General features: G+C 43.3%; 1 protein-coding gene across 1 annotated transcript in view; it reads right to left on the minus strand.

Annotated features, from left to right (window-relative positions):
* Nucleotides 1-18,995, minus strand: part of LOC132779806 (vasoactive intestinal polypeptide receptor 1-like) — a 35,591-nt gene extending 16,596 nt beyond the window's left edge. Inside the window, exons 1-2 of the mRNA XM_060783469.2 lie at nucleotides 18,888-18,995; nucleotides 825-924 (exon numbers count right to left, since the gene is read on the minus strand). Of these exons, the coding sequence (XP_060639452.2) occupies nucleotides 825-924; nucleotides 18,888-18,926 (139 nt within the window). The 5' untranslated portion in view covers nucleotides 18,927-18,995. The remainder of the gene's footprint in view (nucleotides 1-824; nucleotides 925-18,887) is intronic.
* Nucleotides 18,996-20,572: the final 1,577 nt, after the last annotated feature.

The raw sequence follows: 20,572 nt of genomic DNA on the forward strand, positions 1-20,572 counted from the left end.
GGACCATGTGCAGGTACAACTGTACCAGGAGCTCCAATTTTGTTTGCTTTGCATTTAATATTTGTTGTAGTCCTAAGTTTCAGGGCTCTGCAGATAGGTGGCTTCTTTTGGCTGCAATTATTGGGCAAGCCACCTGTCAATTATTGTAAGGTTCCCTGGTCCCGCCCCTTTTTGAGCTTTGGAGGGAATAGGAGCCAGTTTGGGTTCAGTCCACACAGAGAAGCTTCCATGCAGGACATAATATCAAGAGCTCCTGTAGAAAGCTTCGTCTTCTACGGCTTGGCCGGGGAGATATACAGCCTACAGCTTGGCCAAGGTTATACAGCCTACAGCTTGGCCAGGGTTATACAGTCCACAGCTTGGCCGAGGATCATACAGCCTTACAGCTCCTTTGCTCAGGGACTTCAGCCAGCCATCACTGAAACCTGAACTCCTTTTCCCCTGGAAGTCTACAAAGCTCTGCTTGGTAAGGGTCACTCGTGGAAGCCAGAAGCAGTTGGTACTGGGTGTAGGGGCTCCACACCAACAGAGACAAAGACAGACTGCCCAGATTGGAGGTTAAGGATTTCCCCATTAGTTACAGTTATGAAGATAGTGCCTGTTCCCTGTGGACAAGGTTGAGAGAGAGCCAACAGACTGTTAAGAAAGCCTTAAAGCACCTGTTTGTTTTCATTAATAAAGAACTTTGTTGAACCTTTAAGCATTCTAGAGACTGTGTTGTAAGGAAATCCAAAGGCCTTTAATCTGAGGCAGCCCTGGCATCCTGTTGGGCACACAGAATTTATGTCCTGTCTACAGTCTGATGCACAGACCATGTGTTTTACCTTGAAATCCTGGCAACAGAGATTCATTTTTATCCAAACACTGAGCCTCGTCTTTCATTACTTGCTGAAATATTTTGCATTCTGGGTGGATGCAAGCAACCTAAGAGAATGGAAAATATAATACAAGTCAGAATAAGGAAAATTGCTGGCGTCAAGATGAGCAAACCTACTGGTTATGTGATCGAACCCAGAGGATGCTCACCAATAGTTCCACTTCATCCTGGAAAGAAGTGAGGAGTGGAGTGTCACAAGGTCCAGTCCTGGGTCCAGTCCTGTTCAACATCTTTATCAATGACTTGGATGATGGTTTAGAGGGCATGCTGATCAAGTTTGCAGATTTGACCAAATTAGGAGGGAGAGCAAATACACCAGAGGACGGGATTAAAATGCAAAATGACCTCAACAGACTAAAGAACTGGGCCAAAACAAACAAATGAATTCAACAAAGACAAATGTCAGATACTATTTATTTATTTATTTATTTATTTAATTATTTCGAACATTTTTTACCCCGCCCTTCTCAAACCCTGGGGAGATTCAGGGCGGCTTACAATTGGCAATAATTCAATGCCGCATCATTAAAATACAGAATAACAAATATAACAATTAAAAATGAACATTAATAAATAAAGATTAAAAACAGTATACGTACACTCTGATTAGCTATTGCCCGTCTGGTGGCTGTTTAGCTAGCTATCTACTAATGATTATTCCGCTTAACTTATCCAAATCCTCTTCCATGCCATAGTCAAACATTATCAATTGTCCTTTAACCTGATTGCCCGAAGGCCTGGTCCCACAGCCACATTTTAACCTTTTTTCTAAAGGTGAGGAGGGATGTTGTTGTTGTTCATTCGTTCAGTCGTCTCCGACTCTTCGTGACCTCATAGACCAGCCCACGTCAGAGCTCCCTGTCGGCTGTCACCACCCCCAGCTCCTTCAAGGTCAGTCCAGTCACTTCAAGGATGCCATCCATCCATCTTGTCCTTGGTCGGCCCCTCTTCCTTTAGCTGCAACCCAGCTTTTGCGCTTTCTTCTTTCACCTTGATTAGAAGGCTCCTCAGCTCCTTCTCGCTTTCGACCATCAGAGTGGTGTCATCTTCATATCTGAGGTTGTTAATGTTTCTTCCAGCAATTTTCACCCCAGCTTTGCATTCATCCAGCCCCGCACATCCTCGCATGATGTGTTCTGCATACAAGTTAAAAAGGTTGGGTGAGAGGATGCAGCCTTGCCGTACGCCTTTCCCAATCTTGAACCAGTCTGTTGTTCCGTGGTCAGTTCTGACTGTTGCTACTTGGTCCTTGTACAGATTCCTCAGGAGAGAGGGAAGGTGGCTTGGGATGCCCATCCCACCAAGAACTTGCCACAATTTATTATGATCCACACAGTCAAAGTCCTTTCAGCTTTGAGCTAGCTGCGTCATCACATCTGGGGCTAGTTGAACTTATCCTCTGCTCCTCCCCAGTAGCATTTTGGCCATCTTCCGACCTGGGAGTCCCATCTTCCAATGGCATACCGACATATCTCTGGTTGTACTGGTCCATTTAGTTTTCTTGGCAAGGATATTGGGGTGGTTTGCCATTGCCTTCCCCAGGGATCACGCTTGGTCTGACCTCTCTGCCACAACCGTCCCGTCTTGTGTGGCCCTTCACGGTTTCGCTCATGACATCATTGAGGTGCTCCAGCGCCATGACAAGGCGGTGATCCTTTGCTGGAGAGGAGGGATGACAACGACCTAATTTCCCCAGGGAGCAAATTCCATAGGCGAGGGGCCACCACCAAGAAGGCCCTGTCCCTCGCCCCCGCCAAGCGTGTTTGAGACAAGCCAACCCCAACCACCTTCTACCTGGAAACCAATGCCCTCACTGCAGGAGACAATGCAGATCAAGAATAGGGCTCCATAGTCACTTACAGACCCAAGGGACAACGAGGGATTGCCTAAGTAAGTAACAACGATGGAAAAATCATCAAGACATCTGGGCATCCCCTGAGGAACGTCCTTACAGATGGCAAATTCTCTCACACCAGAAGTGACTTGCAAGTTGCGCCTGACACACACACACAAAAACCCCCAAGTTTTTACTCTAACTTTTGCTACTTGTCAGTGGCAGTCTGTGCCTTTTCTAAGCATCTTAATGAAATATCTGTATCAGAATAAACTGGATCTTGCAGCATCAGGCCCGACAAGTCCCCGACTGTCATCCAATGTGACCAAATGATTACTCTGAAAAGGGCAACGCGATTTACATTTCAAAAGACCCCATTCATGGCTTTGGCTGGGAAAACTAATTGCATATTTCTCCCTTCCTTCGGCTGCCAGAGCTGCTTTTCAAGAACAGTAATTGTGTGAAATTGCGTGCTGCTTTCTGCCTGGCATTGAAAAGACCTGGTGGCGGGATTATGAGGTGACAGATCCATGTTTGTGTTCCTCATATGAAATTCTTTGTTTTGTCTGAAGTACCCCCGACATGTCTGATGCCAATGGCTTCGGGAAGGGGACTTTATATATGCATTGATAAACCTCCCGTACAGAGAAAACAGGGACCCCCGTTTGTGTCTTATCCTTATAGAAAGTTCCCTCTGAAACTCAATATAGTGAGTAACTTGGAGGATCACATCACAATAGAGACTCTAGGAAAAAGGGAATTATTCACAAACATGGAAGATAATGTATTGTCTAAGGCTTTCATGGCCGAAATCACTGGGTTGTTGTAAGTTTTTTGGTCTGTCTGGACATGTTCCAGAAGCATTCTCTCCTGACATTTCACCTGCATCTATGGCAGGCATCCTCAGAGGTTGTGAGGTGTGTTGGAAACTAGGAAAACTGGGTTTATATACCTGTGGAATAATGTCCAAGGTGGGAGAAATAGCTCTTGTCTGTTTGAGGTAGGTGTGAGTTTTGTAATTAGCCGTCTTGATGAGCTTTTAATGGCCTAGCACTTTTCAAGGTGTGGCTTCTTACTGTCTGGGGGGATTCTTTGTGGACAGGTGATTATCTGGCCCTGATTGTTTCTTGTCTGGAGTTCCCCTGTTTTTGAATGCTTTTCTTCTTCTTTTTTCAGGCTGTATGGCCCTGTTCCAGAAGCATTCTCTCCTGACGTTTCTCCTGCATCTATGGCAGGCATCCTCAGAGGTTGTGAGGTCTGTTGGAAACTAGGAAAATGGGGTTTATATACCTGTGGAATGTCCAAGGTGGGGGAAAGAACTTTTATCTGTTGGAGGTAGGTGTGAATGTTTCAGTTGGCCACCTAGATTATCATTAAATGACCTAGCGTTTTTCAAGGTCTGGCTTCTCACTGCCTGGGGGAATCCTTTCTTGAGAGGTGATTAGCTGTCCTTGATTGTTTCTTGTCTGGAGTTCCCCTGTGTTTGAGTGTTGTTCTTTATTTACTGTTATAATTTTAGAGTTTTATTAATACTGGTAGCCAGATTGTGTTCATTTTCATGGTTTCCTCCTTTCTGTTGAGATTGTCCACATGCTTGTGGATTTCAATGGCTTCTCTGTGTAGTCTGACATGGTGGTTGTGAGAGTGGTCCAGCATTTCTGTATTCTCAAATGATATGCTGTGTCCAGGTTGGTTCATCAGGTGCTTTGCTATGGCTGACTTCTCTAGTTGAAGGAGTCTGCAGCGCCTTTCATGTTCCTTGATTCGTGTTTGGGCAATGCTGCATTTGGTGGTCCCTATGTAGACTTGTCCGCAGCTCATGGTATATGGGAGACCTGTGCAGAGGTGAGAGGATCCCTCTTGTCCTTTGTTGAACGTAGCATTGGTTGGATTTTCTTAGTGGGTCTGGAGATAGCTTGTAGGTTGTGTTTCCTCATCAGCTTCCCTATGCACTCAGTGGTTCCCTTGATGTCTGGCAAGAACACTTTTCCTTTGAGGAGATGTTTATCTTGACTCTCGTGGCTTTTTCTCGGTCTTACACCTCTTTTCATGACTATGTGGGAGTCCCCATTGGCCTGTAAAGCCCAGTTTAGGTGGTTCAGTTCATCTTGGAGGAGGTGGGGTTCACAGATTCTTTTTGCACGGTCTGCCAAGGCTTTAATGGTACTTCTTTTTTGACTTGGGTGATGGTTGAAGTTTTTATGTAGGTAGAGAATGACTTACTAAATTGAAACAAATGATTGGTAGAGAGAAAAAAAGGCTTGCTCCTTCTACCTGTTCTTGTTCTTGTTGTTGAGTGCCTTCAAATTATGGAGAGCCTGAGGTTGTTGGATCACATTTTGAGACAAAGGCGAGATATACATTCAATAAATAAATATAAAACTTTTACTTTTTTGAGAGGGAAGATATTTGTTCAGAGAGGGGTCGCCCCTTGCAGTCCTCTGAGGCTGAGAGAGTGTGGTTTGCCCAAGGCACCTAATGACTTTCCATAGCTAAGTAGGGATCTGGACCCAGGTTTCCACGGTCATACTCAAACCATTACACCACACTGTCCCTACTTGACAAAAAAGAAAATGGAACAGATGTGATAGGAATAAAGTCAAGTGTAAACCACTGGAACACAGTGAAAACCAGAGCTGGCTTCTGCACCATTTGTTTATCGTGTCAGAAGCGACTTGAGAAGTTGCAAGTCACTTCTGGTGTGAGAGCATTGGCCGTCTGCAAGGACGTTGTCCAGGGGCACCGAGTTGTTTCACCATTTTGTGGAAGGCTTCTCTCATGTCCCCATATGGGAAGCTGGAGCTGACAGATGGAATCTCACCCTGTCTCACAGATTCAAACTGCCGACCTTCAGGTCAGCAGTACAGCCAGCTCCTTCTGCACCATGAATAGTAATGGTGAAGAGGGAATTTCAGCTGGAGTTCCTTGCTCCCAAAACCACATTCTGGCCAAAGCTTGGAAATGTTGTTGTTGTTGTTATTATTAGTTTGGCTGCCCGAATCCTGTAGCCAACTCTATCTGGTTCACCATGGCCCCTTCTCCACTGCCATATAATCCAGATTATCAAGGCGGATAATCCACATTATCTGTTTTGAAGTGGATTATATAAATCTACATTGCCATATAATCCAGTTCAAAGTAGATAAATCTGAATCTGGATTTTATATGGGAGTGTGGAAAGGACCCAAGAGACTCTCAAGCAGAAGTGGTTCCTTTGCGCATCTACTTGCACTTCCTTTCCTGCTATTCTGCATTCCTTACTTCATCAGAGAGACTGTTTTCATAGGACTATCATATTCACATTCAGTATTGATGGCTTTGATCTTCTCTAATTGTGCTAATGACGCCTGGCAAATCAGATTTAAATAACCAGACATTAAAAATAAAGTAGAACATTTAATTAGCGCCAGTGCTTAAAATATCATCCCTACTCAAAAGTCTGCAAGAGCTGCTCTACCGGGGATCAAAGTCCCGGTGGTTAAATATATCCTGCCTTTAAACCTCAAGTGTTAGTAATAGTAACCTTGCATCATTGTGTTGGATACATTACCATCTGGAGACAGATTCTATATTGCACCAGTTAAGTGTTGGGAATCAGATTTTGTTTGTGTTTCAGGATCCTGATGTGGGGAATTATGAAGGAAATTATGAGAGAAACGAAGGTGCTGAGGCTGAGGTACAAGATGGAGATGGTTTGGTCAATGATTTTCAGGCAGAAAATGACAGAGAGGCCACAGGGCAAAGGGCAGTTTCTCATGAGAATATCCGTGCTGGGCCTAGCAATGATGGTTCACTCCCTCTCTCTGTGAGCTCTCAACATTTGCGTTTGGAAATCAAGTTCATGTGCCATGGCAATCCTGTTCAAGGGGTCTTGTTCCTGTGGAGTTTTTTTAGCCTTTTGAATTGTCTTTGCATCCTGTTGATTCTTCTCTGGATAAATGCTGTCTTGGATTGCTTTTATATCTGGTGTGGACATTGCTTTGTGTTACTACCTTTTATGGACTTATTACATTTTTACATTAACATTACATTTATGTTTACATTAACCCGGTGGTGCAGTGGGTTAAGCCCCTGTGCCGGCAGGACTGAAGACCGACAGGTCGCAGGTTCGAATCCTGGGAGAGGCGGATGAGCTCCCTCTACCAGCTCCAGTTCCTCATGCAGGGACATGAGAGAAGCCTCCCACAAGGATGATAAAAAACATCAAAAAAATCATCCGGGAGTCCCCTGGGTAACGTCCTTGCAGATGCCCAATTGAAGGGAAGTGTTGAGAAGCTGGAATGTGTCCAAAGGAGGGTGACTAAAATGAACAAGGGTCTGGAGAACAGGCCCTATGAGGAGTGGCTTAAAGAGCTGGGAATGTTTAGCCTGAAGAAGAGAAGGCTGAGAGGAGACATGATAGCCATGTATAAATATGTGAGAGGAAGCCACAGGGAGGAGGGAGCAAGCTTGTGTTTTGCTTCCCTAGAGACTAGGACATGGAACAATGGCTTCAAACTACAAGAAAGGAGATTCCACCTGAATATGTGGAAGAACTTCCAGACTGTGAGAGCTGTTCAGCAGTGGAACTCTCTGCCCTGGAGTGTAGTGAAGCCTCATTCTTTGGAGGCTTTTAAACAGGTTGGGTGGCCATCTGTTGTGGGTGCTTTGAATGCAATTTTCCTGCTTCTTGGCAGAATGGGGTTGGACTGGATGGCCCATGAGGTCTCTTCCAACTCTATGATTCTATGAAACATATTTTTAATCAATCACACATGCCTAAATAGCTCCTATTTTTCAGTCATATAGCTGGAATATTGCGAACTTTCCTCAACTTTTCTTCTGGTGAGACCAGAAAGTTCTGACACTTTGGTTTGGGCGATGGAAGTTCAACTCATTTTGAATTCCACATTTCAAGACTCAAAGGAATATACTTCCAATTATATGCATCCGAATGCATTTAAAACAAGGAACATTCCAACGTCTGAACCAGCAGAGCATCCATTTTTAGCTCACCTTTCCTTCAGTCACACAGAAGGCAGGGTGTGCGAAACACACTCGAGCGAGCAAATGACAATCCCATATGCCACGATAACAATTGTGACAAGCTGCTTGCTGCAATGTTATTCTTTTGTAAAATTAAGATAAGCATGGCTGGTGCCTAATAAGGACCCTTATAAATGGCAAGGAGATAAACATCTCCATAGTCAGAAGATGTCAGTAAGGAACATCTGGGAATTGTGTTCATGGGGAAAGGATCTTAGAGCAGCAGAAAACAAGCAGATGGTGGAAACAGAAGAACGGCCTGCCTCAGGGGAGCGTGCTTGCTCCATCCATGTTAAACATCTACACAAATGACCAGCCACTGCCAGAAGGGACAGAGAGTTTCATCTATGCTGATGATCATGCCATTACTGCTCAAGCAGGGAGCTTTGAGACAGTAGAACAGAAGCTTTCCGAAGCTCTAGGTGCTCTCACTGCCTATTACAGGGAAAACCAGCTGATCCCCAATCCATCTAAAACACAGACATGTGCCTTTCATCTCAAGAACAGAGAAGCATCCCGAGCTCTGAAGATCACCTGGGAAGGAATCCCACTGGAGCATTGCAGCGCACCCAAGTACCTGAGTGTCACTCTGGACCATGCTCTTACCTACAAGAAGCACTGCCTGAACATCAAGCAAAAAGTGGGTGCTAGAAACAATATCATACGAAAGCTGACTGGCACAACCTGGGGATTACAACCAGATACAGTGAAGACATCTGCCCTTGCGCTGTGCTATTCTGCTGCTGAGTATGCATGCCCAGTGTGGAACACATCTCACCACACTAAAACAGTGGATGTGGCTCTTAATGAGACATGCCGCATTATCATGGGGTGCCTGCGCCCTACACCACTGGAGACATTACACTGCTTAGCCGGTATTGCACCACCTGACATCCACCGGGAAGTAGCAGCCAATAGTGAAAGGACCAAGGCAGGGACATCTCCAGTTCATCCCCTGTTTGGGTATCAGCCAGCACGTCAACGACTTAAATCTAGAAATAGTTTTCTAAGATCTACAGAGACACTCGCCGGAACACCCCAGCAAGCGAGAGTCCAAAAGTGGCAGGCTCAAACCCAGAACCTCAACCAATGGCTGATACCAAATGAGAGACTCCCCGCTGGGCACAAAGAAGACTGGGCGACTTGGAAGGCGCTGAACAGACTGCGCTCTGGCACCACGAGATGCAGAGCCAACCTTCAGAAATGGGGCTACAAAGTGGAATCCTCGACATGCGAGTGTGGAGAAGAGCAAACCACTGACCACCTGCTGCAATGCAACCTGAGCCCTGCCACATTCACAAGGGAGGACCTTCTTGCAGCAACACCAGAGGCACTCCAAGTGGCCAGATACTGGTCAAAGGACATTTAATCAACTACCAAACTCACAATTCTGTATTTTGTCTGGTTTTTTTTTTGTTTGTTTGTTTTGCTTTGTTCTGTTAGAAATGTAATATAATCGACTGGTTGCACTGACACGATAAATAAAAAAATTAAAAATATAGCAGAAAACAAGCTTGCTCTGTCTTCTATATGACATCCCGTCAGCTATTTAAAGATATTACCTCTCCATCTTCTGCAGCCTAAAAATATCAAGTCCTTGTAGCTGTTCCTCATGGGTTTTATTTCCTCATATTTGAGGACATGCCACCAATCTCCATCTCTGTTGGGTTACAACCTTGGCAAAGGCCCAGTGAGGCCAACCTGGAACACCAAACCTGGTTGAGGTGGCATCTGGAGAAGAATTTGAAAAATGCGTAAAGAATGATGCAATTAATAAAAGGCCAAGGTGCATCTTCCAGAACTTGAATCTTCTTGAAATTAGGAGCATCTGGCACATGTTTCCGTGACCAACATTGCCACCAACATTTCTTTGTGGCTTCCCATGAGATCTTTGTCCCTACAGCCTCTTCAACTCAGGGTAACATTACAAGATCCTCGTTCTTCTTTCTCCTACGTGAGTCGTGATACCTTCTGTATCCCTTCCTTCCACCCCCGGCCACCATCTCCTTGGAGAAAAACAACCCTTCACTTCTGTTCCTCATGTTTCCGTGTCATATTTTGACACGTTGTATGACTCTTTTGTTATCCCAATTAAAAGTTAATAGCTGTCAAAGTGCTTCATATGCTTAAGCACAAGAGTAATTATGATGCTTGGATGTGCTTGTCAGGTATTCAGAGGCATCCACCCATGCCAGCAGAATTTCTTTACAGACAGGCAAAGAAAAGTCTCACACAGGGAAAGAGAGAGAGAATGAGAACATGGCATTGCGGTGGAGTGAAAAGTTCACGTCTTGACAGATTCGCATAGATGAACACGTGAATGTGGCTTTGGTCAACACATTTGCTTTGAACCTAGGCTAGCTTGCAGTATTGTTGAGATGGGAAAATCATTGATTATGTATTGAAATTTTTAGGTGTGTGAGTGTATGTGCCTCCCTTGCCTGTTGACTTATGGCAACCTTGTGAATTTCCTTGGTTTTCTTAGGTAAGCAATATCCAAAGGTGGTTTTGCCACTTCCTTTTTGTGAATACAGAACTTTGTGTTTGTTGCAGCTCCCCACCTAAGCACTAACCAAGGCTGTCCCTGCTTAGCTTGCAATAAGAGATATGATTTAGGGCCTCTAGGTTCTGAAAGAGGTTCAGCATAACGGTCTAATGCTTTGAACTTCAGACTATGGGTGGCTCTTCATCAGTGTTTCTCAACCTTCCTAATGCCGCGACCCCTTAATACAGTTCCTCCTGTTGTGGTGACCCCCAACCATACAATTATTTTTGTTGCTACTTCATAACTGTAACTTTGCTACTGTTATGAATCATAATGTAAATATCTGCTATACAGGATGTATTTTCAGTCACTGGATCAAATTTGGCACAAATACCCAATACACCCAAATTTGAATACTGGTGAGGTTGGGGGGATTAATTTTGTCAGTTGTAGTTGCTGGGATTTTTAGTTCACCTAAATCAAAGAGCATTCTGAACTCCACCAATGATGGAACTGAACCAATCTTGGCACACAGAACTCCCATTACCAACAGAAAATACTGGAAGGGTTTGGTGGGCCTTGACCTTGAGTTTGGGAGTTGTAGTTCACCTACATTCAGAGAGCACTGTGGACTCAAACAATGATGGATCTGAACCAAACTTGGCACGAATACTCAATATGCCCAAATGTGAACACTGGTGGACTTTGGGGAGGGGGGGGGGGTAGACTTGACATTTGGGAGTTGTAGTTGCTGGGATTTATAGTTTACTTACAATCAAAGAACATTCTGAATGCCACCAATGATAGAATTGGGCCAAACTTCCCACACAGAACCCCTATGACCAACAAATAATACTGTGTTTTCTGATGGTCTTTGGTGACACCTCTGATACCCTCTCACGACCTCCCCCCAGGAGTCCTGACCCCCAGGGATCCTACAGGTTGAGAAACACTGCTCTACATGGACTGCTTATCCTGGTGGTGATCCAGTGGTTATGCTTTGGGAAGAAGCGAGCCTTCCTTGCAAAACCAAACCCATTTTGGCACCACTGGATGACCACTTTTACCATCTCTCTGTTTTTCCCATCATGACAGCCAGCATGTGTGGCATGGCTCATGGCTCATGTTGGTCTTCTGGAGTAGCAAATTGCCAGGGTGTCAGAGCAACCATGTTGCTTTAGCCAGCAATACTCCAGACATAAAGCAACCAGCTCAAGTCAGGCATGCCTGCCTACTAGTTACCACAATAAGGAGAACAGGGTGACATGGTGAGCGTCACCCAGTACCCAAAACACCTGAGCCAAGGGGCATGGGATCGTCTTGTAAACAGTTGCATGCAGTTCCATCTTGGAATCAGCCCAACTGTTTTTTTCTTCTTTTTAAATTTTTTTAAACATTTTATTTACATACAATAACAACTTACAGTGTAAACAAAACACAAAACAGTGAACATTGTACAAACACATAACCCCACCACCAAGGCCTGAACAAGTATCCTTTCCTTCACCATATATTTACAAATCAACTATTAATGAAATGCCATATCAAAAATTCCTGATCAACAAGGTTATATTGTTTACCTCTCTAAAGCATATTTAATAATGACCGACCAATATGCCTGAAAATCTGATCTGTTAATTTCCCCCCTGAATACCCTCATTTCCATTGTTAATTTGTCATTCCATACCTCCCTATACCATGCTTCCGGTGTTAGGTTAGTTATTATTTTCCAGTTCCTTGCTATTATAATTCTTCCCACTGTGAGTAAAATAATCACCAATTATTTCTTATTCGTTTCTAAATTCAACATTGTGGTGTCCATTAATAATGCTAACCTAGCATCCGGAGTAATATTTGATCCTATAATGTTGTTTATTTCACTAAATACATCAACCCAAAAACTGTTTACGGGGATCCAAAGTCACATTGTCCTCTGGAAACTGGGGATGAACCTGTGAATTTAGTTAGCACAGTTCAAAACCATGTTAAGCAGCTTTAGCCCACATTAACCAGAATCAACTTGGTTTGTTGTTTAGGTGCCACAAAGAATCAGCCTATTACTCTGGAGACCAGGGTTTGATTCCCCACTTAATCATAGGAACACACTGTGTGGGTTTGGGTGAATCTCAACCCCAGGAAACCATGGAATGTGTGCTCTACAAGTCAAGAATGTGTTGAAGACATGCAAGAATAAAAAAAATCAGATTGGTTCTGTAAATCTGACTGCTGTTTGACACCACTTACATAGCACTGAGCCATGGCTGAATGCTATGAAATCCTGGCATTTGGAGTTTGGTGAAGCATCCCCGACCTCTTTGGAAATGAGAGCTTAAGACAAAGGACCTCACACTTTTTAAGCAGAGAGCCAGTTCACAGTTCCTCAGACTGTTGAGGAATGATGACAGACTCCTGTTGCTGCTGTTGTTGTCATTGTGTGCCTTCAAGTTGTTTCAAACTTAGGGTTGTTGTTTTTGTATGTCGTGTCAGGAGTAAGTCACTTCTGGTGTGAGGGAATTGGCCGTCTGCAAGGATGTTGCCCAGGGGACACCTGGATGATTTGATGTTTTTATCATCCTTATGGAAGGCTTCTTTCATGTCCCCGCATGAGGAGCTGGAGCTGATAGAGGGAGCTCATCCGCCGCTCCCCGGATTTGAACCTGCGACCTGTCGGTCTTCAGTCCTACCGGCACAGGGGTTTAACCCACTGCGCCACCGGGGTGACCTTCAGGTTACCCTCTCACAGAGTTTTCTTGTCAAGATTCATTCAAAGGAAATTTGCCTTTGTCTTCCTTTGAGGCTGAGAGAATTTGACTTGGTTAAAGTCACCCAGTGGGTTCAGAGCCACAACCTGAGGTTCTTTTAAAAATATTTTTATTATTTTATCATAGTTCAATACATTTGTTATACATTGTTTATTTTACAGCAGATACATATTGTTCAATACAACCTACCATACTTGTAACGTTTGGCATCTAGTGTTACTTTTCTGCTTATACATATTATCTATCCCTCACCACTGTGCTCCCCTCCCCCTCCCAAACCACACCTTTTACATATCATCTGTCCAAAATTTCAATTCTTCTTGTGGAGGTAACTTTCCTTTTAAATCCTTTTTCAATAAATTTTATCCATACATCATCAAAATTACTTTGTTTCCATAGACCTGTTTTAACTTTTAATATACATGTCAGCTTATCATTTACTGCCAATTTCCATACTTCCTTGTACCACTCCTCTATTTGTATATTTATTTCTCTTTTCCAATTCCTTGCTATAAGCAGTCTTGCTATTGTTATCGCATCTTTATCCTCTTTTTTCAATTGTTTATTATTATATAATGATAATAAAGCTATACTAGGACTTCTTTCTATTTTAACGTTCAGTATATCTTCTATAAGATGGATGGATGGCGTCCTTGAAGTGACTGGCTTGACCTTGAAGGAGCTGGGAGTGGTGACGGCTGACAGGGGGCTCTGGCGTGGGCTGGTCCATGAGGTCACGAAGAGTAGGAAATGACTGAACGAATGAACAACAAAATATCTTCTATTTCTCTAAATACTTTCCCCCAAAATATTTACATATTTACATTGCCACCACATATGTATATATGTTCCTGATTCTTGGCATCCTCTTCAGCAATTTTTTTTAGTAGTTTTTATTTATATTTGTTGTTCTTACTGGTGTTAGGTACCATTTCCATATTAACTTATAGTAATTTTCTTTAACCTAAGGTTCAATCCACTACACACACTTCCTTGTCTTTTCCCTACCTACCTACCTACCTACCTACCTTTCTCTCTCTCTTTCTTACTTCTCTCCCTTTCCTCTTTGTTTCCTACCTACTTTTCTTTCTTCCTTTTCTCCACCCCTCTCTTTTTTTCTTGTCTCCTTTTCTTTCTTACTTTTTCTTTCTTTCTCTTCTCCTCCCTCCCTCTATTTTTGAGGGAGCAAGAATGGGGTGGAAAGCATTATTTCCATTTTGGGGGAAAATAGAGAGAGGAAAGGAAAAGAATAGAAAAGAAAGGAAAGGAAAGGAAAGGAAAGGAAAGGAAAAGAGTTTTAAGAAGCAAGGGAGTGATGGAGAAGATTCCCTCTGTTTTAGAGAGAGAGATGGAAAGTAAAGGAGATGTAAGAAGCAGGAGGGTTGTAAAGACAATTCCCTCCATTTCAGAAGGAGATAGAGAGAGGAAAGCAAAAGAACAGAAAGGAGACTTAAGGAGAGTGTGACAGTAGTGGCAGGATGCAAATTGTGTTGGCATTTTGAGCAGAGGCCGAGTAAATGACCTTGGGGGGAGGGCGGATCTGCCCAGTGGGCCTTGTTGTGAGCACCCCTGGCTTAAGACCTTCTTAGACTCATTGAATCATAGAAGCATAGAGTTGGAAGAAACCTTGAAGTCAAACATGACCCCGCCCCCCATAAAAGATAGTAACTTATAGTTTTTCTAAGGACAAGGACAAGGACAAGGACACCAGACTGAATAATAAGGGTTAAGCCTTGGTCAATTGATTATTATTATTATTATTATTATTATTATTAGGTGCAAAGAATACTGCAAATGCAGACTGTAGCCAGGAAATCAGGAGACACTTACTTCTTGGGAGGAGAGCAATGACCAATCTCGATAAAATAGTAAAGAGTAGAGACATCACACTGGCAACGAAGATCCCCATAGTTAAAGCCATGGTATTCCCCGTAGTAACCTACGGATGTGAGAGCTGGACCACAGGGAAGGCTGAGCGAAGGAAGAGAGATGCTTTTGAGTTGTGGTGTTGGAGGAAAGTTTTGAGAGTGCCTTGGACTGCGAGAAGATCCAACCAGTCCATACTTCAGGAAATAAAGCCCAATTGCTCATTGGAGGGAAGGATACTAGAGACAAAGATTAAGTATTTTGGCCACATCATGAGAAGAAAGGAAAGATTACAGAAGACAATTATACTGAGAAAATGGAAGGAAAAAAGAAGAGGGGCCAACCAAGGGCAAGATGGATGGATGGCATCCTTGAAGTGACTGCCATGACCTTGAAGGAGCTGGGGGTGGTGATGGCCGACAGGGAGCTCTGGCGTGGGCTGGTCCATGAGGTCACGAAGAGTCGGAGACAACTGAACGAATGAACAACAACAATTGCAAAATTCAACCCTTTGGGGAAAATCTGCAGCTAAAGATTCAAATTTTGGAAGATTCAAATGTCATGATTTGATATTTCAGTTTCTCTCTGTGTGTTCTTTCCTCCCACCCTCTTTTCCTACCTTCCTTCTTTCCTTCCTTCCTTCCTTTCTTTCTCTGAGAGCAAAGGGGTATAATCAACATTTTCTGTAAAAGGCTGAATTTCGGCCAAAACACGCATTTCTTTTTTTAATTTCCAAATGTCAAAAACATCCTGCTTTCAAGCACCAACTGTTCCAAAGAAAGGCGTCTTTTCATAACTCTTCTTAATGAGGCAGAATACGAATGTCTTAATCATTGTTGGTGTGATATTTTTTGACACACAGTTTTCCAACTAGAACTGAGACAAGATGTTGCTTTTTAAATCCTCAAATTTATAGCATGCCTTCAGGAGAGAGAGAGAAATGTTCAGACCCATATTCAAATTCTGACAAATCTCCAAATACTTTGGGGTCCAATATTTGTGAAATAGCAAGAAATGGGGAGAGGGAGAGAAAAGAATCCCTTCTGTGTCTCCCTAAATAATTGGGAGTTCACAAAATCATTATGTTGAAATACACTCAAAATGAAAAATAAAGGTACAAATCTAAGTACATATGTGATTCACAATCATGAAAATGTGACCAATTGAATAAGGAAAAGAAGGGAAAATCCAAATGTGGAACTGTTTTTGGAAATATGCAAGGGAACGAGATATCCAGGTGTGTGTTCAGAAATAATGGATTGGAATTGGTCTTTAAACCTAACCTGAAACTCACATCTCAGTTTGATTTTCTTGCTTGGCTGAATATATGAGTTTACGCAGATATATATATATATATAGAGAGAGAGAGAGAGAGAGAGAGCTGTCCCCTGCCATGCATTGCTGTGGCCCAGTGTGTGTGTCATGAATGACTCTTCAATGATTTTAAAGCATAGGTTCTTTTTATTGCAATTTCCAGTGTGAGAAGGTATATCAGATTACAGAAAACATTTAGACAAAAAATAACATTGGACATACAGACATACAGATTCTATGCAACTACATTGGATTCACAATTACATTGGTTAACAAACAAACAAAGGGGAATTACATTTTCACTCAACATTCACACACATGTACATGCATTCATCCACATGCATCCAAATATTACCATATTCTTTTCTCCCTCCTTGGAGAAGCACCTGTAAGGCCAGACCCTGCTTTCCTGCAGCCTGCCAACGCATAGTTCCAAAACTTCCATAACGCCATAACTTCAGAACGCTGAAATGCCAAAACTTCTTTCCCTAAGAACAGTGCCAAGGACCAGACCTCTGTTTTCCATACAGCAGAACCTGACTCCCTGCACAAAATCTAAGACTCCACAAGCCCACTTCTTCCTCTTCCCTTGAGAAAGAAGCCCCAAAGTGTCCAGAATCATGCTTTCCCATAGCATATCTGACACTCTCTGAATACACCACCTCTGTCCTTCCCATGGAGCAGAGCATGGCGGGTGGAACAGACTCCTCAATCTGCCACGATTTGAGCATTATTAGACTGAGTCTTTTATAGGAATATTCTGTTGATGTAGTCCCAAAGTTGCAAATTAATGATAGACATCTTCCATCCTGGATCCATCTCAGTTTCCTGGCCAGATGTTGATCTTCTTGATTGGTGTTGATCTTATGTTGACTTCCTTCTTAACATAAGGAAGGCTGCAAACATTTCCTTTATCACTGTCCCAGTTCTTATCACAGTTTACTTTTCAGATCTCATTAGCAAGTTTCAATCACAAAGCAGCAAGCAGGTAGTTAGTCATTGCAGGCCTTAATATTATACTGGTGTTTCCAAAATTATTATCTCCATCCATACATCCTTCCATTCTTCCATTCATTCCCACACATCATTTTAAATTCCCATTTATCAAATTTGCACATTGAATTTCTTATTACATGTGTAGATGTGTTTTGAGTGTGTATATATTTGTGTGTATGTGTCTATATGTGTGTTTGCATATATATGTGTGGTTTTAAGCATGCGTTGTTATGTATTTTTTGGTTTTTGGCTTTTTAACTCTCTTCTGCTGATGGTCACTCTTTGGCCAGATAGACGTCTTGTATCCAAATTTGGTGTCAATTCATCCACTGGTTTTTGAGTTATGTTAATCCCACAAATGAACATTACATTTTTATTTATATAGATAACGAGATAGCTTGGAGATGGGAGCCAATTCTAAGCACGCAATTTCATAGAGCCCCTAGAAGCGCAGTGAGTTAAACCCTTGTGCTGGCACGACTGCTGACCGAAAGGTTGGCGGTTTGAATCCAGGGGGCAGGGTGAGCTCCCTTCTGTCAGCTCCAACTTCTCATGCAGGGACATGAGAGAAGCCTCCCACAGGGTAGTAAAACATCTAGGCACCCCCTGGGCAACATCCTTGCAGACAGCCAATTCTCTCACACCATATATATATATATACACACACACGCAAACACACACACATATATATATAGTTTTATGCATCCATTGTAATGTTATTTTGGGTGTTTTTTGGCCTTTTAAGTCTCTTCTGCTATGTTTTTCAGTGTTTTTATGAGTGATGGTCGCTTGTTGGCCTGAGAGGTGTATTGTCTCCAAATTTGGTGTCAATTCATCCAGTGGTTTTTGAGTTATGTTAATCCCACAAACAAACATTACGTTTTTATTTATATAGATTTTGAGATAAGAAATGTGATATGCTGAGTGTCCAAGAAACACACTTTGGATGTTTTTTTGTTTGTTTTTCATATCAAGAGTGATTTGAGAAACTGGAAGTCGCTTCTGGTGTGAGAGAATTGGTCGTCTGCAAAGATGTTGCCCAGGGGACACCCAGATGTATTCATGTTTTACCATCCTTGTGGGAGGCTTCTCTCATGTCCCCGCATGGGGAGCTGGAGCTGACAGAGAGAGCTCATCTGCGCTCTCTGCAGATTTGAACCTCCGACCTGTCAGTCTTCGGTCCCGCTGGCACAAGGGTTTCACTCATTGTGCCACCAGATGTTGAATCCTATCCTGGAAACTAAGTCCTTTTTCTGGCAGAGGTGCTGCGCACTGAAGCTCCTTTGACTAAAACTCGGAGTGGATACACCATGCTACAGAGGTTGGTTCAACCGGTTGACCAAAATTTGCCCCCTTCTAGACAGCTAAATTAGTAAAGCAAAACTGACAGCTTCTCGTTCCATACTCACCAATGTTAAGGTTATACCACTGCACCTTTTGATGAATAATGCCAAAGAATCCCCACCCCATGGTCCAATGCACTCCATAAACAAAAGGGCATCGAAAGAGCAGTTCAGATAGTCTCCCCTATTTACCCTCTTTGAATTGCTTTCATCTGAGCGCAGTGGGCAATTCAGGGGGATTAGGGATCCCTTATTTGCATTCAGCGATCTCAAAAGCATCCAACGCACCATACCCATCACCTGCCTTCTCCCCCAAAGAATCAGGATCTCTAGTCCTTTTGCTCCCTATTTGACAGAAAAATTATGAAATGCCGAATGCACTTACCAGAGGGAGTAGCACCAACCAACAGAAAGTTAGCTGCATCTTCGACAGCACGAGAATTTCTCCTTCTCTGCCTCTCAATCCCCCGCTGATCAAATCTGCACCTTCTCAGCTGAGCTGTTTTCTCTGTAGGCTCCAGCCCTCAAAGGTGGGGAGAATGGAACCTCCTCCTCCTCATCCTGCTATTTGCATGGATAAAAGGCCTTTTCCTCATCAGAATCAGCCAGCACATACCAACCATCCCAGGCAAAGCAAAGCAGAACCCAAACCCATGGATTTTGGATTTTCATTTTGGGAATACCAGAAATGAACCTCCATCTCCAATCTTGGGCCACCTAGATGAGCAGTACTGATACGGAAAGCAAAGTGGTGCAGCCAGTTTGGAGAAAATTTCATTATATGGTGTTGTAATGGGAAAAAAAAATTCTAGTTTTAGTTCTGTGGTCAGGGCCCTGCACTTAGATTTTCCATGTTTCTCCACATCAATGATGTGATGAGGCAGGTAAAGCCAGTATGATTCTTGGCTGCATCAATAAGAGTCAGAGGTTCCCAACCTTTTTTTGACCCGGTACCACTTGAACAGGGATCACTTTGACCAGGGACCACTCTCCAACATTAGTACCAAAAGGGTTACAAATCAGATTTTGGACAACTTTAGAGTCAGTTTGGTTTTTTATTTGTTTGTTTGTTTGTTTGTTTACAGTATTTATATTCCACCCTTCTGACCCCGCAGAGGACTCAGGGCAGATTACAATGTACATATACTTACTTACTTAGGTGATCCCTCGTAGTCCGTGGATGATGGTCCACCAAGTTTGGTGTCCTGGGGGTGGGTTCGTAGGTGGCTGTGGAGCCCTATTCTTGACCTGCATCTTCTCCCACAGTGAGGGCATTGGCTTTCAGGTGGGAGGCGGTCTCGGTCGGGGTTGGTTTGATGCGCCTTCCTCTTGGCACGTTTCTTTCTTTCACCCTCCATTCGTGCCGCTTCAAATTCTACAGCACTGCTGGTCACAGCTGACCTCCAGCTGGAGCGTTCAAGGACCAGGGCTTCCCAGTTCTCAGTGTCTATGCCAGAGTTTTTGAGGTTGGCTTTGAGCCCATCTTTAAATCTCTTTTCCTGTCCACCAACATTCCGTTTTCCGTTCTTGAGTTCGGAGTAAAGCAACTGCTTTGGGAGATGGTGGTCGGGCATCCAGACAACGTGGCCTGTCCAGCGGAGTTGATGGCAGAGGACCATTGCTTCAATGCTGGTGGTCTTTGCTTCTTCCAGGACGCTGACATTTGTCAACTTGTCTTCCCAAGAGATTTGCAGGATTTTCTGGAGGCAGTGCTGATGGAATCGGTATAGTAATAGTGAGCCAGTGGATGATATGTTCGTTCTTACAGACCACTGGTGGTCCACGAGCCACAGGTTGGGAACCACTTGTCTAGATGGAGAGAAGTAATAGTTCCATTAAATGCTTCTGTGATTCTGAGCCCTAAACTGACTGTCTACCGTGCTAGATTCCTGGAACCTGCATTGCCTCGTGATACTTATTTTCCTGAACCAAGACCAGCCTTGATTACACTTTTGTTAAACAAATCCCCAAGAGCAAGGATGATTTCTGAGCCTTGTTGAATATTCCCTTTGCCTGCACCGATATCCAAACTCTGAGCTGATTGCTCCCTCCTTTACATAGTCTGTGAGA

This window comes from Anolis sagrei, chromosome 6 (assembly GCF_037176765.1).
Source record: "Anolis sagrei isolate rAnoSag1 chromosome 6, rAnoSag1.mat, whole genome shotgun sequence".
Lineage (NCBI taxonomy): Eukaryota > Metazoa > Chordata > Lepidosauria > Squamata > Dactyloidae > Anolis > Anolis sagrei.